The sequence below is a fragment of the Prosopis cineraria genome, unplaced genomic scaffold (assembly GCF_029017545.1).
Source record: "Prosopis cineraria cultivar Desert tree isolate PC_DT_omini unplaced genomic scaffold, ASM2901754v1 PC11, whole genome shotgun sequence".
NCBI lineage: Eukaryota > Viridiplantae > Streptophyta > Magnoliopsida > Fabales > Fabaceae > Prosopis > Prosopis cineraria.
The window spans coordinates 23,221,445-23,245,886 of NW_026555342.1; the positions used below are offsets into that span (position 1 = coordinate 23,221,445).

The window sequence follows — 24,442 nt, forward strand, 5'->3', positions numbered from 1 at the left end:
TTTGCACTGGAAAGATCAATAATTTATTTATTTAATTTTTAGTGTTTTGGTTTATAATTTAAGAAAACACAATCATTAGTCCCTATAATTTTATCAACTTTTACTCTTAGTTCCTGTAAATTTTTTTTTGGGTGTTTTTCAACTCTTCACTAAAAACATTGAAACTATGGTGACCTAAGTAATAACATCACCCAATTTTGTTGAAACTATAGAAACTGAAAATACTGTAAAAAATACAGGAATTAAAAATAAAACTCGATGAAACTATAATAGTATTTTTCCTATAATTTATTTAAGTATGCAAGAATCGTTTACATGTATGATAACAGTCTCTCTAACCTAATATTCTCTAGACCCATTCTTCTTTTGAGCAATATGATGAATATTTTACTGTATTTGATTATTAGTTTCCAAATCTCCATACACTTTCGTTTAGGTCTGGCTATGCATTTTTCACAGAAGATCTGAACTTTTATTATTATTTTTTATATCTTGATGATTTGAATTCTAAGACTTTATTAGCACTACTTGGCTGAAATTTAGTTTGTTTTCTAATTGATATATTAGGAATATTTTGTGTTCACTTTGTTTACTGGTAACCTTTTAGAAGGAATTTAATTTATGATTCTTTTTATAAGTCACTTATATAAAAAGATACATCATTAATTACTTTCTTGTAATTTTACTCTCATAATTTTCATGAGTGGAAATTAAAGTAAAAGGTTATAGGGAAAATTGGTGAAAAGGACTTAGTTAGAAGCAAAATTGGTCCTAGGGACCAAATGTACTTGAAGGACCAAGACTAATATTTTATTCATTAAATAATTTGAGCAAATGACTGAAATGCTCCTCTATGTTAATTAATTTTTTTCAAAAAGGCACAAAATCTAGTGGCCGGAGCTCCGATAGGTGACAATGCGCTTGCCGAAGCTCCGGTCGGTAGGTGAAGGGTCGTTGGGAAAAACCAACACCTTGTGATTACATGTAATCATCAAGGATTACATGTAAACTCAACAACTAAAAGGTGCATTTTGACTTATGGTTCAAGAGTTTTAGCTTGGGTGTAAGGGATTTGCTTGGGTGCAAGGCTTATGGCTTGAGGTATAATTGTTATGACTTGGGTGTTAGGCTTCTAGCTTGGTACAAGGCTTTCGGCTTAAGGTGCAAGGGTTATGGCTTGAGGTGCAAGGCTTCTAGCTTAGATGCAAGGGGTCAGGCTTAGGTGCAGAGGGTCTGGCTTAAGGTGTAAGGCTTCTGACTTAGGTGCAAGACTTTTGGCTTGAGGTGCAAGGGGTCTGGCTTAGGTGCAGAGGGTCTGGCTTAAGGTGTAAGACTTCTGACTTAGGTGCAAGACTTTTGGCTTAAGGTGCAAGGGGTTTGGCTTAGGTGCAGAGGGTCTAGCGTAGGTGCAAGGCTTCTGACTTGAGGTGTAAGGGTTCTAACTTAGGATGTAAGGCTTTTGGCTTAGGTCAAAAGATCTAGCTTAGGGTGCACGTGTTTTAGCTTAAGGTGCAAAGCTTCTAGCTTGGACAATTGCATGTAATATCTTGTGGATTGCATGTAAATTAAATACACAAAAAGCACCCACTATCAATGACCCTATAATTACATGAAAATGACAACTAATTACATGTAAATTAATATGGAAAAAAAATTGTGAGTATGCTTGAGGAATAATTTATATGTAATCTTTAGTAGATTTCATGTAAATCAAACACATAGAAAAACACATCCCTATCAATCCCCTAAATTACATGAAAGTGACTATAGATTACATATAAATCAACATCGAAAAAAATCGTGAACATGCTTGAGGAATAATTTACATGTAATCTCTAGCAGATTACATGTAAATCAAACACACAGAGAGCACGCCCCTATCAATCGCCTAAAATTACATGAAAATGACTATTGATTACATGTAAATCAATATGTGAAAAAACTCACGAGCATAACTAAGGAATGATTTACATGTAATCTCTAACAGACTACATGTAAATCATATAAACAGAGAATACACCCCTGTCAATGCCCTTAAATTACATAAAAATAACTATGGATTACATGTAAATCAATATATGAAGAAATTCATGAGAATGCTTAAGGAATAATTTACATGTAACATTTAGCAGATTACATGTAAATTAAACACACAAAGAGCACACCACTGTCAATACCCCTGAATTACATGAAAATGACTAAGCTAGAAGCTTCACACCATAAACCTGATCTCTTGTACTAAAGCCATACCTCTTTCATCCAAACCAAAACCCTCACACCTAAGCCAAAAGCCTTACACCCTAAGCCATAACACATGCACCTTAAGCCAAAAGACTTGCACTTAAATCCAAGTCAGAACCCTTACACCCTAAGCTAAAATCCTTGCACCCTCTAGTTCTGGTACCCTAAATTAAAGAATATATTATGGGGAGTAAGAACAGCATCATACCTGTATCACCTTGCAAATTTTAACATAAGTTTAATTGGCTAATTAAGGATAAATTAGAACTTGAGAGTTAACTCAGATTAAAAGATAATGTATGAACAACTAATAAGTCTATCAGAAGCCTCCAGATTCGCATTTCAGCTCAAAAAGTTAGAGAGTTAAGTGGGAATCCGAAGGTGAACGAAAAGGGCTCTACTAAGGTTTGTTGTGGGCATCTAATTGAGTCAATTTAGATCTTTTAATCACTTGGATAAGTGCTTACAACCTCTTTTCTTCCTTTCTTGTGCATTTTTATCACTATTTATGGGTAGTTCTTTGAGAATCTAAAAATGGGTTGTGACTTTGCTTAGAATTCTAACTTCAATAGGATTAATGGATGTTTATTTAAGTGTAGAACCTTTAGGTAATAGTGCTAATGGAGTTTTAGGATTTTAAAGTGAGGTTTGAAGTAAACCCTAAAGCTGATTAGTTAAGCTAAGAAGATTATGAGTTATTAATGGTGTTGATTAGACTAATGAAAGTTTAAGTAAACTAATGGAACCTAAAAATGAATTTAGTTATGGGTAAATGACCATAATGAGATTTTTGAGTTTAGGCTTTAATTAGAGTTAATTAAAGATAATCAGTCATTAATGACTATTGATGTGTTTAATTGTAGATTGACCATTGTTAGTACTATTGAGCTTGTTAGAGGCTCCATTTAATATTCATGGGCACTCTTGGTAAGTATACCAAGAGTTAAGATAACTAAAAATTTAAGTATAGTATATCATTGTGTCTGCATTTGCACTTTAAGCATTATTATGGATAGCTTGGAATGAGCTTATAGATGAATATGTTGATTTTGAATTACTACCCAAATATGAGACATGACTCATTGTGATGAAGTGTTTGGTAATTATATTTATATAAATGTTAAGCCTAGATTACCTATGAGATAAATGTGTTAACATGATGAGTGGTCGTAATTGATGATGTTGGAAGAGATGTGGTAAGCATGCACATTTGAGATGAAATGCTTGATGATTATGCTTATATAAATATTATTTAGCTTTAGAAATATGAATTGTAGGCTTGGATTGGCTATAAGTTAATTATATAACGAGCTATTATAAACTATAATATAGTGAAAACTATGATAAGCATGAAAGTTCAAGAAATTATGATGATGATGAGTTATTATGATATTCATGAGCTTATATTTGCATTTTTTGATTGAACTTGCATGATCATAATGGGTAAAAATTTACCTTAATATAGTAGAGGGATTATGATAAAAAATTCATATGGTATAGCATCTCCTGAGTTTGCGCACAGTGATTAGCATACTTCATTACTATATGTGCTTAGTCTTACCAACAACCTATAGGTACAGCATGGGTCAGGTACGATGCTCAGTATCACTAGTCTTAGATTAGATGGTGTAAGTCGAGCACTTATGACAGCCCAAAATTTGAGCAGGGGAATTCATGGTTCGAGAGTGAGTGTGGGAGCTTTTGGCCAGGTAACCATTCATAATTGGAGAGCAGGGCTAGTCCAATCATATAAGCTAGACCTATATAAGATAATAGATTATGGATTTGATCAAATGATATAAGGAGTGCTATAGGGCAGTTGCACTTGATCATACAAAACACATTATAAAGATGCATTGTGAATAATGTTGGTTTGCCTTTTATGATGTTAAATGCTTAATTGTTGTGATTTCCACATTTTAATATGATTGATTAAATTACTTGGTTATTAAGATGTTTATCTCACTCTCGTAGTTTAATGTTTATAGGCAAGGATTAAGCTAAGGCCAAAGAGTAGGCCTCTGAAGCTAGAGAACGAGTAATTAATTATAATGTCTCTAGTTTTATCTTTTATATATAATTTGAATATAATATTTTTCAACTAGAGGTCTTTCATATTGACTTATGTTTATTTGAAGTCAACTTGCATTTATAGCCTTAAACATTTAATTTAGTCATTTTTGAATTGTCTTGGCCATAGTAGGGCCCAAACCCTTAATCTGACTATGGTAGTGTGTCAAGATAGTTTAAACAATCATATTTTAACTAGTTAAATGAGTTTTACATGTTTTGGGTGATTATGTAGTTTGAATGCAAATAATTACATTTTTACCCCTCGTTATGTACTTTATGGTGGTTGGGTGGTCAATTCTTATATCAAGAGTTGTTTGATACTTGTGACTATTTAGACAAGTGTATTAGAACTTATCAAGTATAGTGTAAGCCCTTATGAAAGATAATGGCTTATGGTGTGAGATTTGAACACTTGGTTGTTCATTTTAGAGGCAAAAATGTCAAATTATGGTCCCTGAGTTTTTAAATTCTTCATTTGATGCCATATTGACATAAAACTAAAATCATTAGCTAGACTATAAAATTTTTGACATATAGGAGCTTGAATCACCTCAATCAGATATCGAAGTCAAAAGTTATGCGCATTAAAAGTTCATGATTGGGTAACCGTTATGATAGTTGTTGTCATGACATCTTTGGCCATGGCTTATAGCTTTTTGGTTGTAGCCAATGGAGTTCTCGAGGCCATTTTGCTGCAACCAAAAGAGAATTGACTATAGCTAAAGCTTCATTAGAAGTGTTAGCAGCGGCTTAATGTTCTCTGCTCATAGCCAAGTACTCCTGTTAAGAAAAAATGACCCTTTTTACCTCATTTTGGCTTGTTTTCAACTCTAATTATTTTTTATGCTTCCCAATCAGTTTTTACTCTAATTTATAATGGCTAAATGACCTTAATTTTGATATTTAATTATTTATGGGATCTCATCTCTATGGGATTTTTTTACTTAGCCTCTTTGAGTTTTTATATAGTCAAGGTTGATCCTTTTCTTTCCATGACATATTTTATTATTAAATTAGTTATAAATATCACGATAGCTCTACCTTAAGGTTAATTATGTACTAATTATGTGTTTAAGAATTGGAAGTTTTATAATACCCATGTTAAACTACATCCTACTCTATAAATAAAACAAAACAGATAAGGGAACATTCACAATAAGTTCTTTCTTTTTAATTAGTATCTATTGTATAGCAAGCCATATGAACAAAGTAAGAAGGAGGACAACTGAATTGTCCCAAAAAAACAAGTAAATGTGAAGAGTGAGAATGAACAACAATTTCAATAAAAGAACATTAATTCCATTAGATTTGGTTAATCTTTCTATCAAGTACAATTAAAATGATAAATAAAGACCATAAGGCACCCCATATTAAAAAATATACCATAGGGGCTGAGGTTAAAAACAATATCATATCCATGTTAAACTACATCATACCTTGTATAAGAAAAAAAATAAATAACAAGGATGGTCAAAAGTACACTTTAAAGTACAATCACAATTTTATTCAATCTTCCAGGGAAATCCCTTAATTAGTATTTCCTTGTAGCTCACTTAACTTATGATATGCATGTAAAAGCTTATTAACTTGAACTTATTTTTTTATCCTCTTTAAACAAAACCTTATGCTTTGGAGCACTAAAAACATTATGCCTGAAATGAAAATCAATATCCATCACAAGTAGGTCATTCAAGCATTAACACACAATACCCACAGAATTACTGAACATGAAACATACTTAAACATCCACATGACACGTATATTTGAAAACAAATGGAAAGATGAGGGGAAATCAAAGCACATCAAACACATATTTAAAATTAAGCCCAAGCTCAATTTTATGTTTATCAAAAATAAAATGAACACATGATGAATAGAAAATGGCACTTCTACACACATATGCACACACTTCTACATTTTATATTCATCTTTTGCTTTTAATCTCCAAGAGTAACATGCAGTAGAACCAATAAGCATAAGCATTTTTCTAAAGTACATGCATAAGATTGTGATGTTAGTCCTATGATAATCACAATTTAGCTTCTCATTTTGGGAAAAAGCTAACAATGAAAGGGAAATCATCTTTACATATGGTGAGATTTTCATGCTGATATGAAGTGTAAAAGAAAAGTACTTAGAAGTAAGCAAATTGAATGAAACAAAAACTAATAAAATTTTGACCTTGATATGTAGAAATCCAAAGTCATATCCCTTTAATCGGCTTGCTTTATGTTTATCCTCTTTAGGTACAAAAACTTGATGACAAGACTACAGCAGAGCTAAGAGTGCCTTGGCTATTGCTATTGCTTTTGAAATTAGCAGCATTCAATAATTTCTAGTTGCTCCAAGAGCTTCAAGAATATCAATTGGAAGTGATAAGCCTAGGCCAACAATTATTTTTGTTAAAGCTACCATGCATGGCCACAAGCCATGTCTGTTTACCAATGGAGTAACATATAAAAAGAAATTTAAAATAGATGCATCTATAAGACGTGTAAATGAGCACATTAGCATCCATAAATTATATTGCAATTTCGGATATGTTACATCTATTTTTTTTATTTGGGATGAAACACCATGTGTTTTAATATCCAATTATTTTACCAAGTTTGTGATCAAAAGCATAGAAAAACATAAATTTCAAAGTATAGAACAACAACTATAGTTCAACCAGAATAGCCAACACCATAATTATTTTCAAGTTTTAAATACTGTTAAGTATTTCCTAAAAATAATTCACTTTACGTGCCTTCCTTTAAGGTAGCAGACTATGCAAATGGATCACGTTGCAGATTTTGGTTTCATTAAGCAGTACTTTTATGTTTGGTAACTAAATGAACAAAATATGATAAAATTTCAAATAATAGACTTCAATTTGAATAGCACAACCTGTTAAAAAGACTACATTAGCTATGTTCTTCCCTTCTGCAATATGTTTAGCATTCACAAGATGTGAAACTAGAATCTTAGTTATTTCCTTGGACACCTCATTAACAACAACTATAGTATGGCTTGTTTCTTGAGAATCATCTAAAGCTTCTACTTTCAAAAGTAGGTGGTGGTCCTTTAATGGGTCAATTACTATTATGTTTCCACTCAAATTTGGTCCTTTGACAACCACACCACATCTATGCTCTATTGCATACCTATGAGAAATATACCCCCTAAAATAAAACAAAAAAGGAAGTTATTACTTTTATTGAGCAACTCTACATTAACCTTTGAATTCTAATGCTTTAGTCATTCATTAACCAACCTAAGGATCAAGAGTAAAGAAAATATTAAACAAAATCCTTAAACTAGATAAAATGGAATAAAAACCAACCATATGAGACTCCTCACTCCAAAACAAAATTGAGGTTATTAATACATAGAACTATGTTGCTATTAGAAGTGATGTTTGAAAAGGAAGATATGGAAAATGATGCATTTGTCTATATGAAGTAATTGCATTCTATGAGAATTAAATGTAAAAAAATAACAATACTAGGTATCAACATTGGCATCAAATCAAAAGTATCAATTTTGGACAACAATTACAGCAGGATGAAGCATCAAAATGGCAGTAGCAAAATTTGAATGCCAAGCATAAGTAGATCTGGTATTTAAAGAGTGAAATGGCAAGTATAGATTGAATAATGGACAGCATGAGAAAGAGTAGCAATAGTGAAAGAAGGAGCAAAGGCAAAAGGCAAAGAAGGCAAGGGGCAACTTCAAGGGAAGGAGTGACGATGGAAGGTGGACCGGTCAAGAGCAAGAATGGATTTCTGACATCATCCGTTAACATGATAAGCAGTAAGGAAATATCCAAGCTAAAGGCATTGGGCCATTTCGGTCATTTAAACTAATTGCTTTATAAATAAAATATTTGGCTTGGTCCTTAAATTTGATTTGATCCTTGGGCATAATTTCTATTCTAGGTCGGGTGCAAGGCTTTTGCTAGAGGTGCAAGGCTTCTAGCTAAGGGTGCAAGGGTATAAGGCTTCTAGCTTGAGGTGCAAGGCTTCTGGCTTGAGATGTAAGGATTGTGGTTAGGGATGTAAGGCTTCTGACTTAGGTGCAAAGCTTCTAGCCGGGGTACAAGGCTTCTAGGTTGGGTGCAAGGCTTCTGACTGGGGTGCAAGGCTTCTGGCTGGAGGTGCAAGACTTCTAGGTTGGGTGCAAAGCTTCTAGCTTGCGGTGCAAGGCTTCTGGCTTGGAGTGCATGTTTTGAACAGGTAGCTTTTTTTTTCAATTTCATTGGTTTAAAGAGAGGGGGATTTTGATCATTTGTACATATTTTTTAATGAATAAAATATTGCCTTTGGTCCTTAAATTGTATTTGGTCTTTAGGACTAATTTTTCTTTCAACAAGGTCCTTTTCACTAATTTCCAATTTTTGTCCCTACTCATTATTGAAAAGTGTATTTATTAATGAAATGGGTTATTAAAAATTTAATAGGAAAATTAATCATTTGGTCCTTGTAGTTTTAACTCAATTGCAACTCAATCCCCCTAACTTTGACTCGTTATAACTTAGTCCCTAAAGTTTTGACTCAATTATAAATTAATCCCTGAACTTTGCCTCTTGTAATTTAGTCTCTGAAGTTTTAACCTCTTAAATGTTAGTTCCTATATTTTAAAAAATAAAATTATAAAGGTTAAAACTTTTAATATTTATAATATTTATAAAGATTAAAAGGGTTCAATAATTTAAAATATTAGTAATAAATTTTTAAATATTTTTAATTTTTATAATTTTTTTAAAAGATAGGGATCAATATTTAAGAAATTAAAATTTCAATGGCTAAATTGCAAGAGGTAAATTTTAAAGACTAATTGACAACCGAATGAAAACTTCAAAAACTGAATTATAATAAGTCAAAATTGAGAGACTGAGTTGCAATTGTGTCAAAACTATAAACACCTAATGATTATTTTTTTCAAATTTAAAAGTTGCCGGTCAGTTATTAAATGAGGTATTTTTTTAAAAGAGAATATTACTCGCAGATACTTCACGCGACAATCACTCGCTCTTCCTGATCGACATCTGTCCCTTGCCATCAGTCTTCCCAAGCAACCCTCGAGCGTTTAGGCCAATTCTTAGCAAGAAAACCACTAGCGGTTTTTCATTGTCCAAAAAAAATTTTATATCCCCCAAAATGATAAGAATCGAGACAGACGAAACAAAACCGCTTGACAAGAATAAAGTATTCAAAGCACATCAATCCTCAAAAGCCTCTCTAGTCACGACCTTCGCCCAAATAAGCCTGCCTTCTTCTTCGATCTTCTTCGTCGTCGTCTTCTTACTCCTGCAATTGTTCTGTAAGTTTAAGCTTCTCTGGCATGTATATGTTTTTATTTTATTGATCTTTTAGTAATATGTATGGTTTTGTTTAAGAGTTCCATTGATGAATAGTTTCTGCTTTATTACTGATTTTTTATGGCTGCTGATCCGAGAAGCCACAGGGAGATGGGGAGAGCAAGGATTGCGATTAAGAGGATTGACGATTCAACGAGCAGGCAAGTGACTTTCTCAAAGAGAAAAAGTGGATTGCTCAAGAAAGCTAGGGAGCTTTCGATCCTCTGCGAGGCACAAGTTGGAGTTATCGTCTTCTCCAGCTCTGGCAAGCTCTATGAATATGGAAGCTCCAGGTTCCTTACTTATTATTGAGTTCAACCAGTTTAATATCTTTTTCACTCTTTTCTTTGCTTTATCAGAAGCTATTACGTCATTTATATAATTTTCACTGTGCTTCTGATCTCTTCTTTGATCTGAGAAATATGCCTTTAGATCTTCTTCTTTTCTGGGTTCTTTTTCTGCCAAAGATAAAATGTGATGATATTCTGTCCAATGCTGTGTAGTTGTTGTTGGTCCTAGAAGAAATTAACATGTTTTCTTATATCTTCTCACTTGTGTGTGTGGGTGTGTGTATTGAGAGAGAGAGTGAGTGAAAAGATCAGTACCTGCAAGCTTGCAAATTGATATGATTTAGATTGTATGTCTGGCTATATTTTCTTCTCTTACATGCTTCCCTATAGATTTGATATATATATATATATATATATACAGGGCGTGGTAGAAATATCAGAAACTCCTCCTTCTGCTAGCTGATGATGATCTTTAGTTAATTCTTGTTTCCCTCCTGTTTTTTTTTTCCCCGCCTCAGTTCTTTTGATTGTGGGTCACAGTACTTAATAATGGGAGCTAATAAAAGCTAGCTTTTAGCTTCGACTCTAAATAAAACTTTAAAAAGCTGTGCATGAAATAGTATATATGTAACGTTATAAATGAAAGATTTCAAATCTTCTGGCTGAACTGAACCGCACTCCGTGATGAACTTTTACATGGAGAAATTCATAGATATGCACAAACAAGCAAGAGAACATTAAAACGCATTTATGCATGCATTCACATACATACATACATATAAATAACTATATACGGCATATGTTAAGTTGGTCTTAAATAATGATATAAGGATTTTACTGATTGTGGAGTGCATATGAACAATATAATGGAACGTGGGGACAATTCTTGTATAGACTTGATACACCATGTCATTGATACTTTGTCCAATAAAAACATGCCATATTAGATCCTTGTAAATATAAGTTGATTCTACTATTAATAATAATAGAGAAAGACAAGACAAGAAAATAAAGAGGCACTCTATTCAAAAAATAATATTATTAAAAATAATGACATATTAGATTTTATTTGATTAAACTAGTGCAATTTTATTGCACAGAGCATCAATAATGTGGTGTACTTGCTCCATACAAAAAATTTTCTTGAAGGAGGTCTGAGTTATTAGTACTTTAAACCTAGTCAATGGCGAGACTATGTAATGGAATATAGGATCGACAATATTTTGTGCTCTTGTTTTAATAGGATTGTTTTTGAAACTAGATTTGGATGGAGATTTCTTTTGAATAAATTCAATCTTTTAAATTAGTAGATCAAATTTTTATTTAATGATTACAATTTGCTTAGGTTGCTTTATATTTTTGAATTATGATTAGCCCTCCATAAATGAGACTAGTTTTTTTTCCTTCTTATCTTGTTAGGCCTTTTGATGAATTGAACAAAATATTTGATTTTTGCTTGAGTAGTGCATACTATATCCCTTTTTTTCCTTCTTGTTCTCCCTCCTCAACTCACTCTCCCCCCCCCCCAACCCACACATTTTCCTGGAGTTAGCTTTCCTCCTTCATAGAGAAGGAATCGCTACAAATCTAAGCGGTTAAATTAAATTTGATGATTTAGATTCAGTAATTTTTGAAAGTACATATTTAATTTAAAACGGTTCTGATTTGCAGTGGAGAAATAATAAAGGGAAAAACAATAGGGAAAAATCCAAACCCATTTTCCCTCCTTTGTTCTACAATAGTACTTTGGCATTAGGGCTGATGTGAAGAGGAAGGAGGAAGGGGAGAGAGAAAGAGAAAGGAGGGGAGAGAATTAAGGAGATGCATAGAAAAATTCAGAAATCTTTATTCAATTAATCAAAGATCAGGCAAATGAATAAATTGTAGTTATACTTCCTCTGTTTCTATATACAAGAGAAATTATCACTTATTGTTTTGTTTTTCATAAGCAAAATTGCATATATATGTCAATAAGTATTTATTACAGTTTTTCTAAATCACCCCTTATAAACTCATAATTTTGATCAATCCTGATAAATAATTAATGTTGCCTTATTTTGATTAAATACATGGTATTTTAGTCCATTTTTTTTTCAAACATAATTTTTATAGTTAATTAATTTTTTAAATTGTGTGATACAGTTATTTTCCATTGTATATGTAGAAATGGATTGAGGGAGTAGAACTCTAACTCTATCTTAACCCTAACTTAAATATATCATTCTTAAAAACAGGATAATATCTTATTCTCCTAAAAGAGAAAGAGAGAAACTATCCAAAAGAAAATACAAACTATGCACAACGAAAAATATTTCACAAATAAGATATACATGAAAAGGATGAGAAAGCAAGGAGAAACTATCAATCAGAATTGAAATATATTTAGAACCACGAAGCCCTAGCATCCCATTGCCTCTACCTTCCCCTATTTGAGCCCCAAACTGTAAACTCACCCCTCAAATCTATATAATGACCAAATTAAAATATGAAAGCTCACGAACTTATTAATGAAATCTATCCCTCTACGGTGATTGTGATAATCACCCCTTAATAAATGATCTTTATGATGATGATGATGATGATGATGATGATGATATGGAACACTGCCTTGAGACGTTAAATAAGGGTAATGTGGAAAATATGTACGATCCTTCCATTAGTACTTATAAGTCAAATTATTTTCAACATGTTTACTGAAATCAAGGAAGCTAAACTTATCTAAAAATTAGTATGTTTCTAATGTTAGCCCTATTAAATATATATTAAAATAAATACTTCAATATTTAATAATTTTTCCAGTATTTAATAGGTAAAAAAGGATAAAGATAGAGTTAAAAAATCATAGAGTTGCCCTATAAATAAGAGCAAAACAAGTACTCTTTGTCTCTGTCCTATAAATAAAATCGAAGGAGTAATGATTATCTCATATGTGTCTTGTAAAAAGGAGAAAGAATTTGGGAGAATAACAGTGAAGTCGGAAACAATGAATTGATAATAGTTAGGTTTCAAACAAAATTTTCTGAAAAAATAAATTGCAAATATTGATTCAGATAGCTGCAAATAGGAATTGCAATTGCAAATACTAAAATTTATATTTAAAATTTAAATATCTTAGTTGTAATTGAAACTTTTAAATTTAAAAATGTCTAAATCAATATTTGCAGTTGATTTTTCAGAAAATTTTATTGGGGACCTAACTGTCATAAATTCCTTATTTTAGGACTCATCATTCTCCCAAAACTTTTTTCTTGCAAGTGTTTTATAAAAAGGACGGAAAAGAGTATATTCTGAAAACACGGCAATAATGATCCATTCAAAAACTACCCGTGTGCATTATTATTGCTTCAATATATGATGAATCAACAGAAAAATTATCAAATAATCTCTCTAAACGTTCTAAATAGCATGCAAATATAAGAGTTAAACACATATATCTGAAAAGAGACAGAGGAGAGAGGGAAGGTGGGAAGAGGGGGGGGGGGAGAGAGCTTACCTTATAATAATGTTCTCTGCATTGATCAGTATTCAAAAGTCAAGTTTACTCTTTAAAATTCATGATAAATATTTATTCTTTTAATTTTCACAACAATGATGCGTGCAAAGATTCTATGACATGCATTCATTTTCATCTTAATGATTAAATAATCCTCTCTGCTTATTGCAGTGTGAAATCTATTATTGACCGCTACAATGAACAAATAGAAGAACAACATTTTCGGCTTATAGATCCTGTTTCAGAAGTTAAGGTACAAGATCAAATACCATAATTCATCATGATATTTTTGAGGTTTCTTCATATAATTATGTTCATGGCATGCTACACTCAACTACAGTGCTTCAAATTAAAGTTCCCACTTCCGTTGCTTTTCGTTTTCATTATATCACCAAGCAATAAGATTACATTACAGAAAGAGAGATCAATACATGGGAGTGAAGGATTAAAAGGAAAATCACTACAACAAAATAGCAAATTTCTCTCGGAACAATTATGAGAGAGAACTTTAAAAAAAACAAGAGAAATTCTCTCTAATTTTCCCTCTTTGTTCTTCTGGAATTTCTCTCTATTTAGGTTTCCATTAGAAACTCCATTATTAATTTCTTAAAAGATATTTTCTAAGAGAAATTCCCTATGTGCATGTAAAGAAAATTAAGGCAATGATTTTCTCCACTAAAAGAAAATTGGAAATTATTTTTATTATCTGGCCGATGTATAAATGCACTGTAAATCCAATGGCTAGAAGGAACTCATATTTAGAATTCATGCCTTCTTCCTCACAATTGCATTACTCTTCATTGGACATAAATAATATTTGAAGCTATATATATAAATATATATTTTATGATATCTGTTTTTCTATTTGCTAGTTTTGGCAGACAGAAGCAACAGTCTTGAGGCAGCAACTGCAACGCTTGCAAGAAAGCCACAGGTTATTACAAGTGCAATATTTGAACAGCGCAACACACTAATCCTTCTGAACTCACTCAACTATCATAAAATCTCTTTACAAGTGCAATTGCTTCCTTCTTCCTTTTATGTCCTCTGAATTTAAGAAACTTGAACTACTTGGTATACCAGACGCAACTCATTTAGTGTTTCGTAATTTGCAGGCAATTGATGGGTGAACAACTATCCGGTTTGGGCTTGAACGAATTGCGAAGTTTGGAAAATCAACTGGGGATAAGTTTAAAAAGCGTTCGGATCAAAAAGGTTTGATCAATGATAAATGCAACTCATATCTTCATTTTTACCGGACAAGAATTTAAATTGATCGCTAAATTATCGTCAGGAACAAGTTTTGAAGGATAAAATCAAAGAACTGCAACAAGAGGTATTCAAGAATCTGTCTCTGTTGATCTTGCCATGCATGTGTGAAACGTATTCCCACAAATTCTAACTATAATTTAATGATTCTATTGCAGGGATATCAAATCAGTGAAGAAAATGTAGAACTCCATAAAAGGATAGAAGTCATTAGCAAAGAAAATGCGGAATTACAGAAGGTAATTGAGCTGATAAAAACATTTTATCAAATTAGATCATGTACATTAATTAGCTATATCTTCATCTTTCCATTCATATAACTTATCAGCCTCACAAGCGCATATGCTTGCAAAATCAACAAGAGTTGCCCTCAATTACACCAGAAAGAGGAGGAAAGATAACAATACCATCTGTGTGCCTGCGCTATTTATCAAAAAGTTAACCTTCTGTTTGGTCGTGAAGAAATTATGGGAGGAAAGAAAACTAGAAGAGAAAACAGGAAAGAAAATATATTTTTCCCTATTTGGTTGAGAAGAGAAAATTGAAAGGAAGGAAAAGTTGGGAAGAAAATAAAGAGTGAGTCCCACCACTTTTTCCTCTCACATTTTTTCTTTACATGTGGAGAGATTTTGAGAAGAAAGCCCTTATTCCAATATTGTCCTCCTTTTTTCCTTGATCTTCTTGGTTGTGAACTTTCTTCCTAACACTGTTTTAAACTAGCAACATTACACACATATTCATCTCCAATTCCATGACCATCATATTCTCCATTTTTGTTTAAAAAAATACGCACAATAACGTTAATTTGATTTCTTACGGGTTATTATATTTTATTTTAAAAAATTTATCTGTTTTGATTTTTAAATAAAAATATATCTTGCAAATTATTTGATATTAAAATATTGAGATTGTCTTTCTTTTTTTTTTCCTTCAATTTATTTTAAGATAATAACCTAAGACATATAATATATTTTAACTAAGGGTACTGTTGTCATTATGTCATGTGCCTATTTTCTTTCCTTCCTATTTTCTCTTGTTCATCCAAACAAAAGGGTGATAATATTATCTCTTCAATTTTCTCTTCTCTCCATTTTCTTTCTTGTCATTTTCTTTCCTCCCAAATTTTCTTCCCATCCAAACAGAGCATAGATGTTTACCAACTAGCATTGATCCTAGTAGAATGATCTAACCCGATCAGATACAGATAGTCATATCAACATGAAAAAGTTAAGTGTTGGAAGTTTTCCTTTGGAGACTAAATGGAGTGTCGTCTTTTTTTTTTTTTTTTTAATTAGACTTGTGAAGAGTTACATGCACCAATCTATCTGCAGCTGAGCCAGCCTCAGTCTCAATCTTGTGAGCCACCAACCAAAGCAATGGAACTGGGGTATGTCTCTTAAACTGGTGACTAAACTCAGCTTGAAAACGCACACACAAGCACTTGTTATGTTGTTCATTCAGAAAATTACAACTAAGTACTTGATTCCTATGACAGATTACAGTTGCTTTAGCAATAGCTCTTTCCTGCAGGAAGATCAAGTTTTCTGCAGGGAAGATAGAATCAAAACAGCATCAACTCCATATATATGAAGTTCCATCATATCAGGAAGCAGTTCTCTCAAGGTTCATATCATACATAGTGGATAGCTTGAATATATCTCCGTAAATTTTAGATGATAAAACTCTCAATTGTACCTAGTGTTGAATTATTTGGTTTGTAGATCTGTTCTGATCAAAATAAATGGAATTTGGACACAGAAAGATCTGTTTACCTTTGATGAATTAAATATAACCATCGTAACAGAACTTCTTGGATTGTCTTTATTTTATATCTTTGTTAATCTTTGATGATGAGTTCAAATTGTAAAGAGAGATTCAATTTTTTGTATGTTTATCTTTAATATTTTTTTAATTATATTTTTGACTAAATAAAAAATATTGATAAATAAAAAATATAATATAATATAAAAATTAGAGGCTTAAAAATTAAACTTCAACATATGTTAATGGTCCTCTGACCTAATGGCATGATGCTTACCCTTGATGGTACTAATTAGCTCGTGGATTTGATCCTGCTTGACAAATTATACAAAAAATAATAATAATAATAATAATTAATGGAGGGTGAAAAATAAATCACTTCAAAATAGACAAATGATAAAATAGTACCATGAAATAAGATAATTACACTGAAATACCTAAGTATCTGTCAGAATTTTTTGACAAATTACATTCCTGACCCTCTACAAAATAATAGAAAGTGTAGTTGTTAAAACCTTAACTAAAGTTGTTAATAGAGAATGCAAAGTTGTTAATATAGAAAGCATATAATTATTGCATTGTATAAACTGAATTTAATCATGATCAATCGTGTTATTAATACCTAAACTAAAGTTGTTGATCACTAAATTAGAATTGTTAATATAAGAAGTGTATTTATTATTACATAACTAAATTCTACTATATTTCTTATATTAACAACTTGAGGTTAAGCTCTAACAATTACGCTTTTTTTATTTTTTTATTAGTCCCTGAGGATTTGAAAGTAATTATCTATTTCATGATATTTAATTGTCATTTGCCTATTTTGATAGGATTTATTTGTCATCCACCCATTAATATTAAATAAGGAAAAAGAAGCAATTTGCCCAAAAAACGTACAAGATCAGTAATTATATAGATAATATCAATTTCCATTAATGTTAATGGATTGGATGATTCATTTCATCTGGACCAGTGTATCCCTCATTTGTTGATGATTTACACTTGATTATTCTTAATTACACTACTACAAAATATGAAATTTAAGGGATACTTTCTACATCGGTTGGAAGGCAAACGATATAGAAAGTTAAGGCGGTGGCATTTTTGTAATAATGACAACGTGTATTATAGTTTTTACAATGGGTGAAAAGCGAATTGCTGTAAAAAAAAAATTTTACAGTGGGTGCTTAGTCACCCGATGTAGAAAGTCAAGCTTTCTGCTTTCTCTTATACATAAATTTTTAATTTTCTGCTTTCTCTTTTATGTTAATTAAAATATTAGAGGCCTTCGATTGTTTCAGAAACAAATGTTTGTCGGGATACAGCAAGAACATTGTCACGTGGACCGGACCAATTACACACAGAAGACCCAAAAGAGTTACATCCAATTCAAAGACATAAAACTACACAATATTAATGGGCTAAGCACTTGTGTCAACAATTAAACATGGTACTTTCAGCTATCAGAGTTAGATTTTCGACAAAGTGATCAAAGTTAAACCTAATGTCTAAAAAATTGCAAAATACATTGCATTGATGACCTTATGAGAAATAATTTATGTATTTAACTTTTAGGTAGTATTTGTATTGATGAATTTGGATTTATTTGATTTAACTTTTAAGTAACATTTGGATTGATGGATTTAAAATCTTACATTTGAAATTTATGTATTTAAAACTCTTTGTTTGGGTAGTTTAAAAATTTTCAAATAAAAAAGAAAGATGAACTAAAATTCAATACAAAATTGAAAAATTAAAAATGATGAATTTATTTTTATTTTTTAATTGATAATAAATGAAAAAAGATATGAATCATGCAAGTATCAATAAATGCAAAAAGAACAATATATTGAAAGTAATTAGAATTTCAAATGACAAAGGTGTAGAAGAAATTTTAAGTCACAAAAGAATTACAAGTTCATAAATATTTGTGTATCCAAATGAGAGATTTAGTTTTATAATTTAAGTGTGAACAGGAATCATTTGCAAGCACTATAGCCTTTATTGCATTATTTTCTTCTCTCATTTTATTCTTCATAATTCATATGAACTAACTTCTCGAATCCTTCATTCTACCTTCGTTATAGTATGATGTACATGATTAATAATTCTTTATCTATTTTATTAGTTTCCAAATCTCCAGCACTCTTTTGTTTAGGTAGTCTCGCTACTAAATTTTCTGAAATTCTATTATTTTTCTTATGTCATAATGACTTGAATTCTGAGCATTTAATTGTTCTAGGTAGATGAACTTTTATTTTCGTTTATAATTGATAGGTATAGAATATGTGATTAGTTTTTCCTTCAATTTTTAGATGAGACAGAAAATCCTCCGCCAACCATAATCTCTGAGTATCAAGGGCATAGAATATATATTTATATATATGTCTTCTAACTATATTTGCTTCATACCCTGATATTAAGAATTGAACCTCCAATAATACTAACAAGGTTAGCCCAGTTAGTTTGGGACTTTAATTTGCCCATAACTCAAAATTACAGGTTTAAATTTCATTATTGATGTGAAGATCTTGTTAATAGTTGATCAGTAAGAACTCTATAAAAACTCTAAATTTAGGGGCATACTTTGGCCCTGATAAGTTCCTAGGAATCTAACTTACTTTAACACTTTTGTTATGGTTAAAAAAAATGGAATTGACTCTTCAACTGTTTGCTTTTATATCACATATACTAATAAAAATTTGTTATTTAGTTGAAAGTATATAAAACAACCACAATTTTTCCATTTTGCCCCTAATAATATCACAATCAATATCATGATGGTGGGTAAAACACACAATTAATATATCTTCACCTTATCAAGACAATAAGAGAAAAATTGTCTAATAACTCGAAATTATAACGACACTTGTTCGCTCTTAAATTATGTTGCACTCTTCCACATAAGCGCAAGGGCCTTGGCAAGTAATAAAGTATAAGTAAAGTATTATTCACATGAAGATTTGTGTTAAGAAAAAGTGATCAAGCAAAATACTATATAAATTCAATTAAGTTAAGCAAAACACAATTAGAGGACAAAGTTAATTTTGAAAAATAGATTAAAATTAGAAAATAAAAAAAAGAAAATGATTCTTAGACTTCAAGTATGATTTGGAACCTAAGATTTATCCCCTTGCATCTCATAACATTAAAATTTAATTAATAAAAATAAATGGTAACCTAAGATTTTAAAAATACTTGAATAAACTCTCTCAAGTCATAAACAAGTATTTAATTTAATTAATCGCACAATATATTGTTACAATTAATAAAACAATTTTAAGTATGTAATGACCTAGAAATTTTGTTTAAAATATATATATATACACAATAAAAAAATCTACGGTTAGTTATTTTTTATTGTACTTTTATTAATTCTAGAGAAAATTTATGTCACACCCAAAGGTATGATTGGCTATGAGGTATACTCATATTCCATAAGCCTAGATAGTCAAAGGTTGAGTTAAAATATTGATATATAAGTTATATAAAATAATAAAGTTTATAAAGTTTTAAATGTTTTGTAAAAATTTTAACAAAATCCCCCCTATAATTTGAACCCTCCAAAGTTTTTACGATAACAAAACCTGTCAACCAACCCAGCAAAGGAGACTACTCCATATCAATGAATTACATACTAACAAATTAAAACTAGAATCTAACTATGATATACGTGGAGCATTAACTATCATTATATAATATAATGAGCGTTTACATTAAAATAAATGATTGAAGTGTGCTTCCATCATCAAAACTAATAAAGCTCCTTAATGATCAACAGACCTGTGTAGGGTCAATTACATTATTTGAGAACAAAAAAAAATTATGATGAGTAGCGTCCCAATCCAAACTTTAAATACGACATGTAAAAGTAGTAATTAATAAAATTTAGTTTAAAATAAACTAATGGAATATTAAAACATATATTTTAACTAACACTAAATGACAAAGTTGCTCAGTGATATGATTGTGACATAAACCAATAATTTTAAAATTTTATAGGTTATCAAGAATAGTACAACTCATAAAATATGTAAAAGGAATTCAAACAATGATATAATAAAAATATTTGTGAATGATTAATATAAAACAATAAATTTTAAAACCAATCTAAGAGGGCATTTATCGTATAAAATTATGTACGATCAAATAAAAGTTTGTTTAATAGAATAAATTTAACAATAATAAGTTTCAAAATTTTCACTTTTAGTGGAACCTTATCAAAACGATTAACAAGCGTGGACACACAGTCCATGAGGGTAAGTAACCAACAAGCATGGACACACAATCCATATGGGTAAGTAACCAATAAGTATGGCTTAAAGCCATTAAATAATCAAACGTGACTAGAAGCCATGAAATAATCAAGCGTGAGTACGATGCTCACGAATTTTCGTCCCTTCGTTCAACGTGCGTTGGCTTACAAATGGGGCTAACACCTCCTTCAAGCACTCTGCTGGTTAGGTATGCCATAGCGCACTAAGGACTAACGGAACTGCCGTTAGCAACCAGCATTCTAAACTCAGTCTCCCTTAATAAAAACCAAGCCTGTATATAGGACAAGACAACAATATCAAAGTTTTTATTTTCAACCATATCGTTTACTATTAATTCCTCATTGTCCAAATTCATTTCCATGTTATACGTGGAATTCCATAATTAAGCTATAACAACATCAATTATTGGTAAATTCAAGAGAGGACAATCAATAAAACAATTATTATAAAAATTAAATTGAAAAAAAAATATTAATATAATTTACAAGGGAATAAAAGTAAAATTCAAATAGGGAAATTTTTTTATAAATACATTACTAAAGTTATATTTAGAATGCTACCCGTTCACCTAAGAGTTTTCAACAATTTTAAAGCTTGACCCCTCAAATTCTCACTTACTTCAATGATGTCCTAAGTAATCTAGCACATAATTTAACAATCCTTCTGTCATTATAAACAAACAAAATTAGCATTCAAGCTCTTCAATAACTCTTTAAATTTTCATGAATCCCTCCAATAACTTCCATCAAGTAGTTCAACAATGTTTGGCAGTATTCAATTTCAACCACAATCACAATCATTATTCCAACTTAACAAAATTATAATTACCAAATAGTTTGACAATTTTCCTTTAAGTGATACACGATTCCAATAAGTAGTTCTCAACCTTACAACTTATATATGTAAAGACATATAATTCCTCAAGTTGCATTTATAATTCCTCTATGGTCTAATATGAAAATTAAATAGTCATATCTGCTTCAAATTTCATGTTCAAATACCTTAGAACATAATATAAACTAAATTATAAGCAATGTCATGATTTGCAAATAATAAGTTAGATAGCACTATCTTCGTTTGAGTTCCAAGTACACTTGAGTCAATTAAACTATTTGACAAATCTTAATTCATCCTTATATCTCCTTATAACCCATCCTCAATCATAAATCATAACAAACCATGTCCATTATTCTCATGCTTTCTTTAAACTTAATAAAGTATTATACAAAAATCTTATGTAATCCTTGCTCCTAATTGGTATTTTAAAATTTCAATTATTAGCTCAAGCCACTACTCACATACATTCCTTCAAGCTATATTATGACCATTTAACATCATTCTTTGAAGCATTTTCACAAACATCTCGAAGGCATTCATCAAAGTTCAATTCATAATAAGTACCCAAAAATTTAATCCACTTTCAACATTAATTCTAACATCATCAAAAACACAAAGCATCTAAAATTAAATTCCAATCAACACTTAAATCACATTTGGCAGCAAATAAAATCAGAAATTTTAGCTAAAAATTCAAACATGTATAGACTCATCCAATAAGCTTCCTTCCTCACTACTTTAGATAATAAAGAAATTCAATTTTCCTCTTCTCCTACTAACAACCAGCGGGAACAAATAAAACAAAATGCCAACTCCAGTCTCCAACAGCCACAACACGCCAGACCACCAGAAAAATAGAAGAAGAAGAAATAGCAATTACTCACTTCCTAAGCACCAGCCCGTTGGAGGAAGATGGAAGGAACATGATTCACTACGCCCAACTCTCTGGTCACCCACGCACACCACACCAGCACTGAGAAAAGAAAGAGACAGAGGAGCGTGAAGTAGCTGTGGGAATCACAGCAGACAAGGTTCAGCGAGGAGGAAGAGAAGCAGTAATTTCATATGAGAAAAACAGAAAAGATTGAGCCTACTCTACACACATACACGAACGCCCAACTGTTGAGAGGAAGAAAAGAAAAGAGACGAACACACACTCACCTCTGTCAGCACGCAAGAACGAAAAAATAGAGGAGAGATTCAGCTACAGCACTTAAGGAAACTGACAAACAGCAAAAGGGAAGGGAGTGAACAAGTTTCCGAAGTGGAGAAGACACACACGCTAACGGTAAAGCTGGAACCAGTGCAACGGGAGCGGGAAGAAAAACAAAGGAAAACATGAGCCATCTCTCCCTCTGTTATACGCAAATGACCGACTCAGAAGAATGGAGAACATGAAATAATAAATTTATTGAGAAAATTACAGAACAATACCCAAAACTTGTTGGGAAAAATTTTAAAATAACACTCCAGCAGATTTTTATTAAAAAAAACAAGGGACGCTTTAGTATTTTTTTCATATAAAAGAAAATAAACTAATCCTTAACTTGAGTAAGATTTGAACTCTAAATCTCTATGTAAGCAACAAATACCAATTTTACTTGGCCAATACTCTTTATGTGTTATAACTAAATTAATTAAATAAAATCTCAAATGGAGAAGGAAAATCATTTAATTTAAATGTTTGGGTCATTATAATTTAACAAGGGATGGTGGTCTAGTGGAGTTAGTGCCAAATATGTATCTCTGCGGTCTTAGGCTCAAAATCCCTCTAGCACAAGAGAGGTATTTTATTTTTATTTTAGCTTCTAGTAAAATCACCAAAATGCCCTCTGTTCTAAAAAATTTAGCATCACATTTTTTTTATTCACCTTCTCGAGAATTTTCCTGTGGAGTCAGCTAGATTTCAAGCTGAAAAATCCTCTGCTCCTTGTCTTCTGCTTCATTCTATCATTCGTGCCTCCTCCTCTGAATGTGTTTCTATTATGGAGGTCACCGCCTGAGCTTCTCTTCCCTGTGAACGTCGTGGTCACTTCTGCTTGTTTTTCCTCTGATTGTAGCAGCGGCGCCGAACGTTCTTTTCTATTCTCCATTGTCATCAACAGTGGGTATGGTGGAGCCTCTTCTGTGTTCGATGTCCAGCTCTTCTCTTCCGTCTCTATTCTTGTTGTGGTATAGGGCAACTTCTCCTTCCCTGCCCTGTCATCACTGATTGAGGTGATAAACTTTGAACCATTCTTGTTGATTCTGGTGCGTGATGGTCTTCTTCTATTTCCTCCTCCTTATTAGCACGACATCATCCTGTTCTCCTTCCAGTTCTGATTGCTTTTGGAGATGCAGAGCACTGTTTAGCTTGCTGTCCTTCTCCCTTGTTCAAGTTGTTTGTGTTGGTGTGGTGTTGGGTTGAGGTGAGAAGTTTCGAAGTTTCCTCTTGCTAGCTCTATGTGTATGTGCCTAAGTAGTTGAGAAAACAATTTTTCTTACTTGGTTTGTAAGGCTACGCCTACACGTGTTTGTGAAAAAGGGGTTATGGAACTAAGTTGAATTTAAGTCCAATAAAGAGGATTTAGTTTGGACTTGAGCTGTATTAGAATTTATATTGATTTTGTTAAAGGAATGGAACTTGGGAAGTTGATTTATTCATATATTTGTGTTAGAAATTTTGGGAAGTAGAGCCAAATAGGAAGTTTGGTAATAATTTGAAGTTTAATGCCCACAAGGTGATCGACAAAATGACCAAAAGGGATTCTTGTTATATAATGACATAATATGTATATGATGAGTATATTGTTGATTAAATAAACTATCATTAGAAGATAATTATTCTCTTTGATGGGAGTGAGGATGTAATGACCCA

The 24,442-nt window shown here is 31.6% G+C and overlaps 1 protein-coding gene and 1 long non-coding RNA gene across 4 annotated transcripts; both read left to right on the forward strand.

Moving 5' to 3' along the window:
• Nucleotides 1-9,535: 9,535 nt before the first annotated feature.
• Nucleotides 9,536-16,400, forward strand: LOC129287148 (agamous-like MADS-box protein AGL21). 3 transcript variants are annotated; one of them, XM_054923311.1, is made up of 9 exons: nt 9,536-9,618; nt 9,757-9,948; nt 13,610-13,691; nt 14,311-14,372; nt 14,554-14,653; nt 14,733-14,774; nt 14,866-14,946; nt 16,003-16,094; nt 16,238-16,400. In XM_054923311.1, exons 2-9 carry the CDS (start codon nt 9,767-9,769, stop codon nt 16,371-16,373), a joined length of 777 nt encoding a protein of 258 aa, XP_054779286.1. In that variant the 5' UTR covers nt 9,536-9,618; nt 9,757-9,766; the 3' UTR covers nt 16,374-16,400. The 3 variants fall into 3 exon arrangements, with proteins under 3 accessions (XP_054779286.1, XP_054779287.1, XP_054779288.1); XM_054923312.1 differs by having other exon boundaries at nt 16,203-16,381; XM_054923313.1 differs by lacking the exons at nt 14,733-14,774; nt 14,866-14,946; nt 16,003-16,094; nt 16,238-16,400 and having other exon boundaries at nt 14,554-14,659.
• Nucleotides 16,401-23,554: 7,154 nt separating this feature from the next.
• Nucleotides 23,555-24,230, forward strand: LOC129285229 (uncharacterized). Its single transcript, XR_008587119.1, has 2 exons — nt 23,555-23,802; nt 23,902-24,230. It is a non-coding gene; the product is annotated as an uncharacterized LOC129285229 (long non-coding RNA).
• The last annotated feature ends 212 nt before the right edge of the window (nt 24,231-24,442 follow it).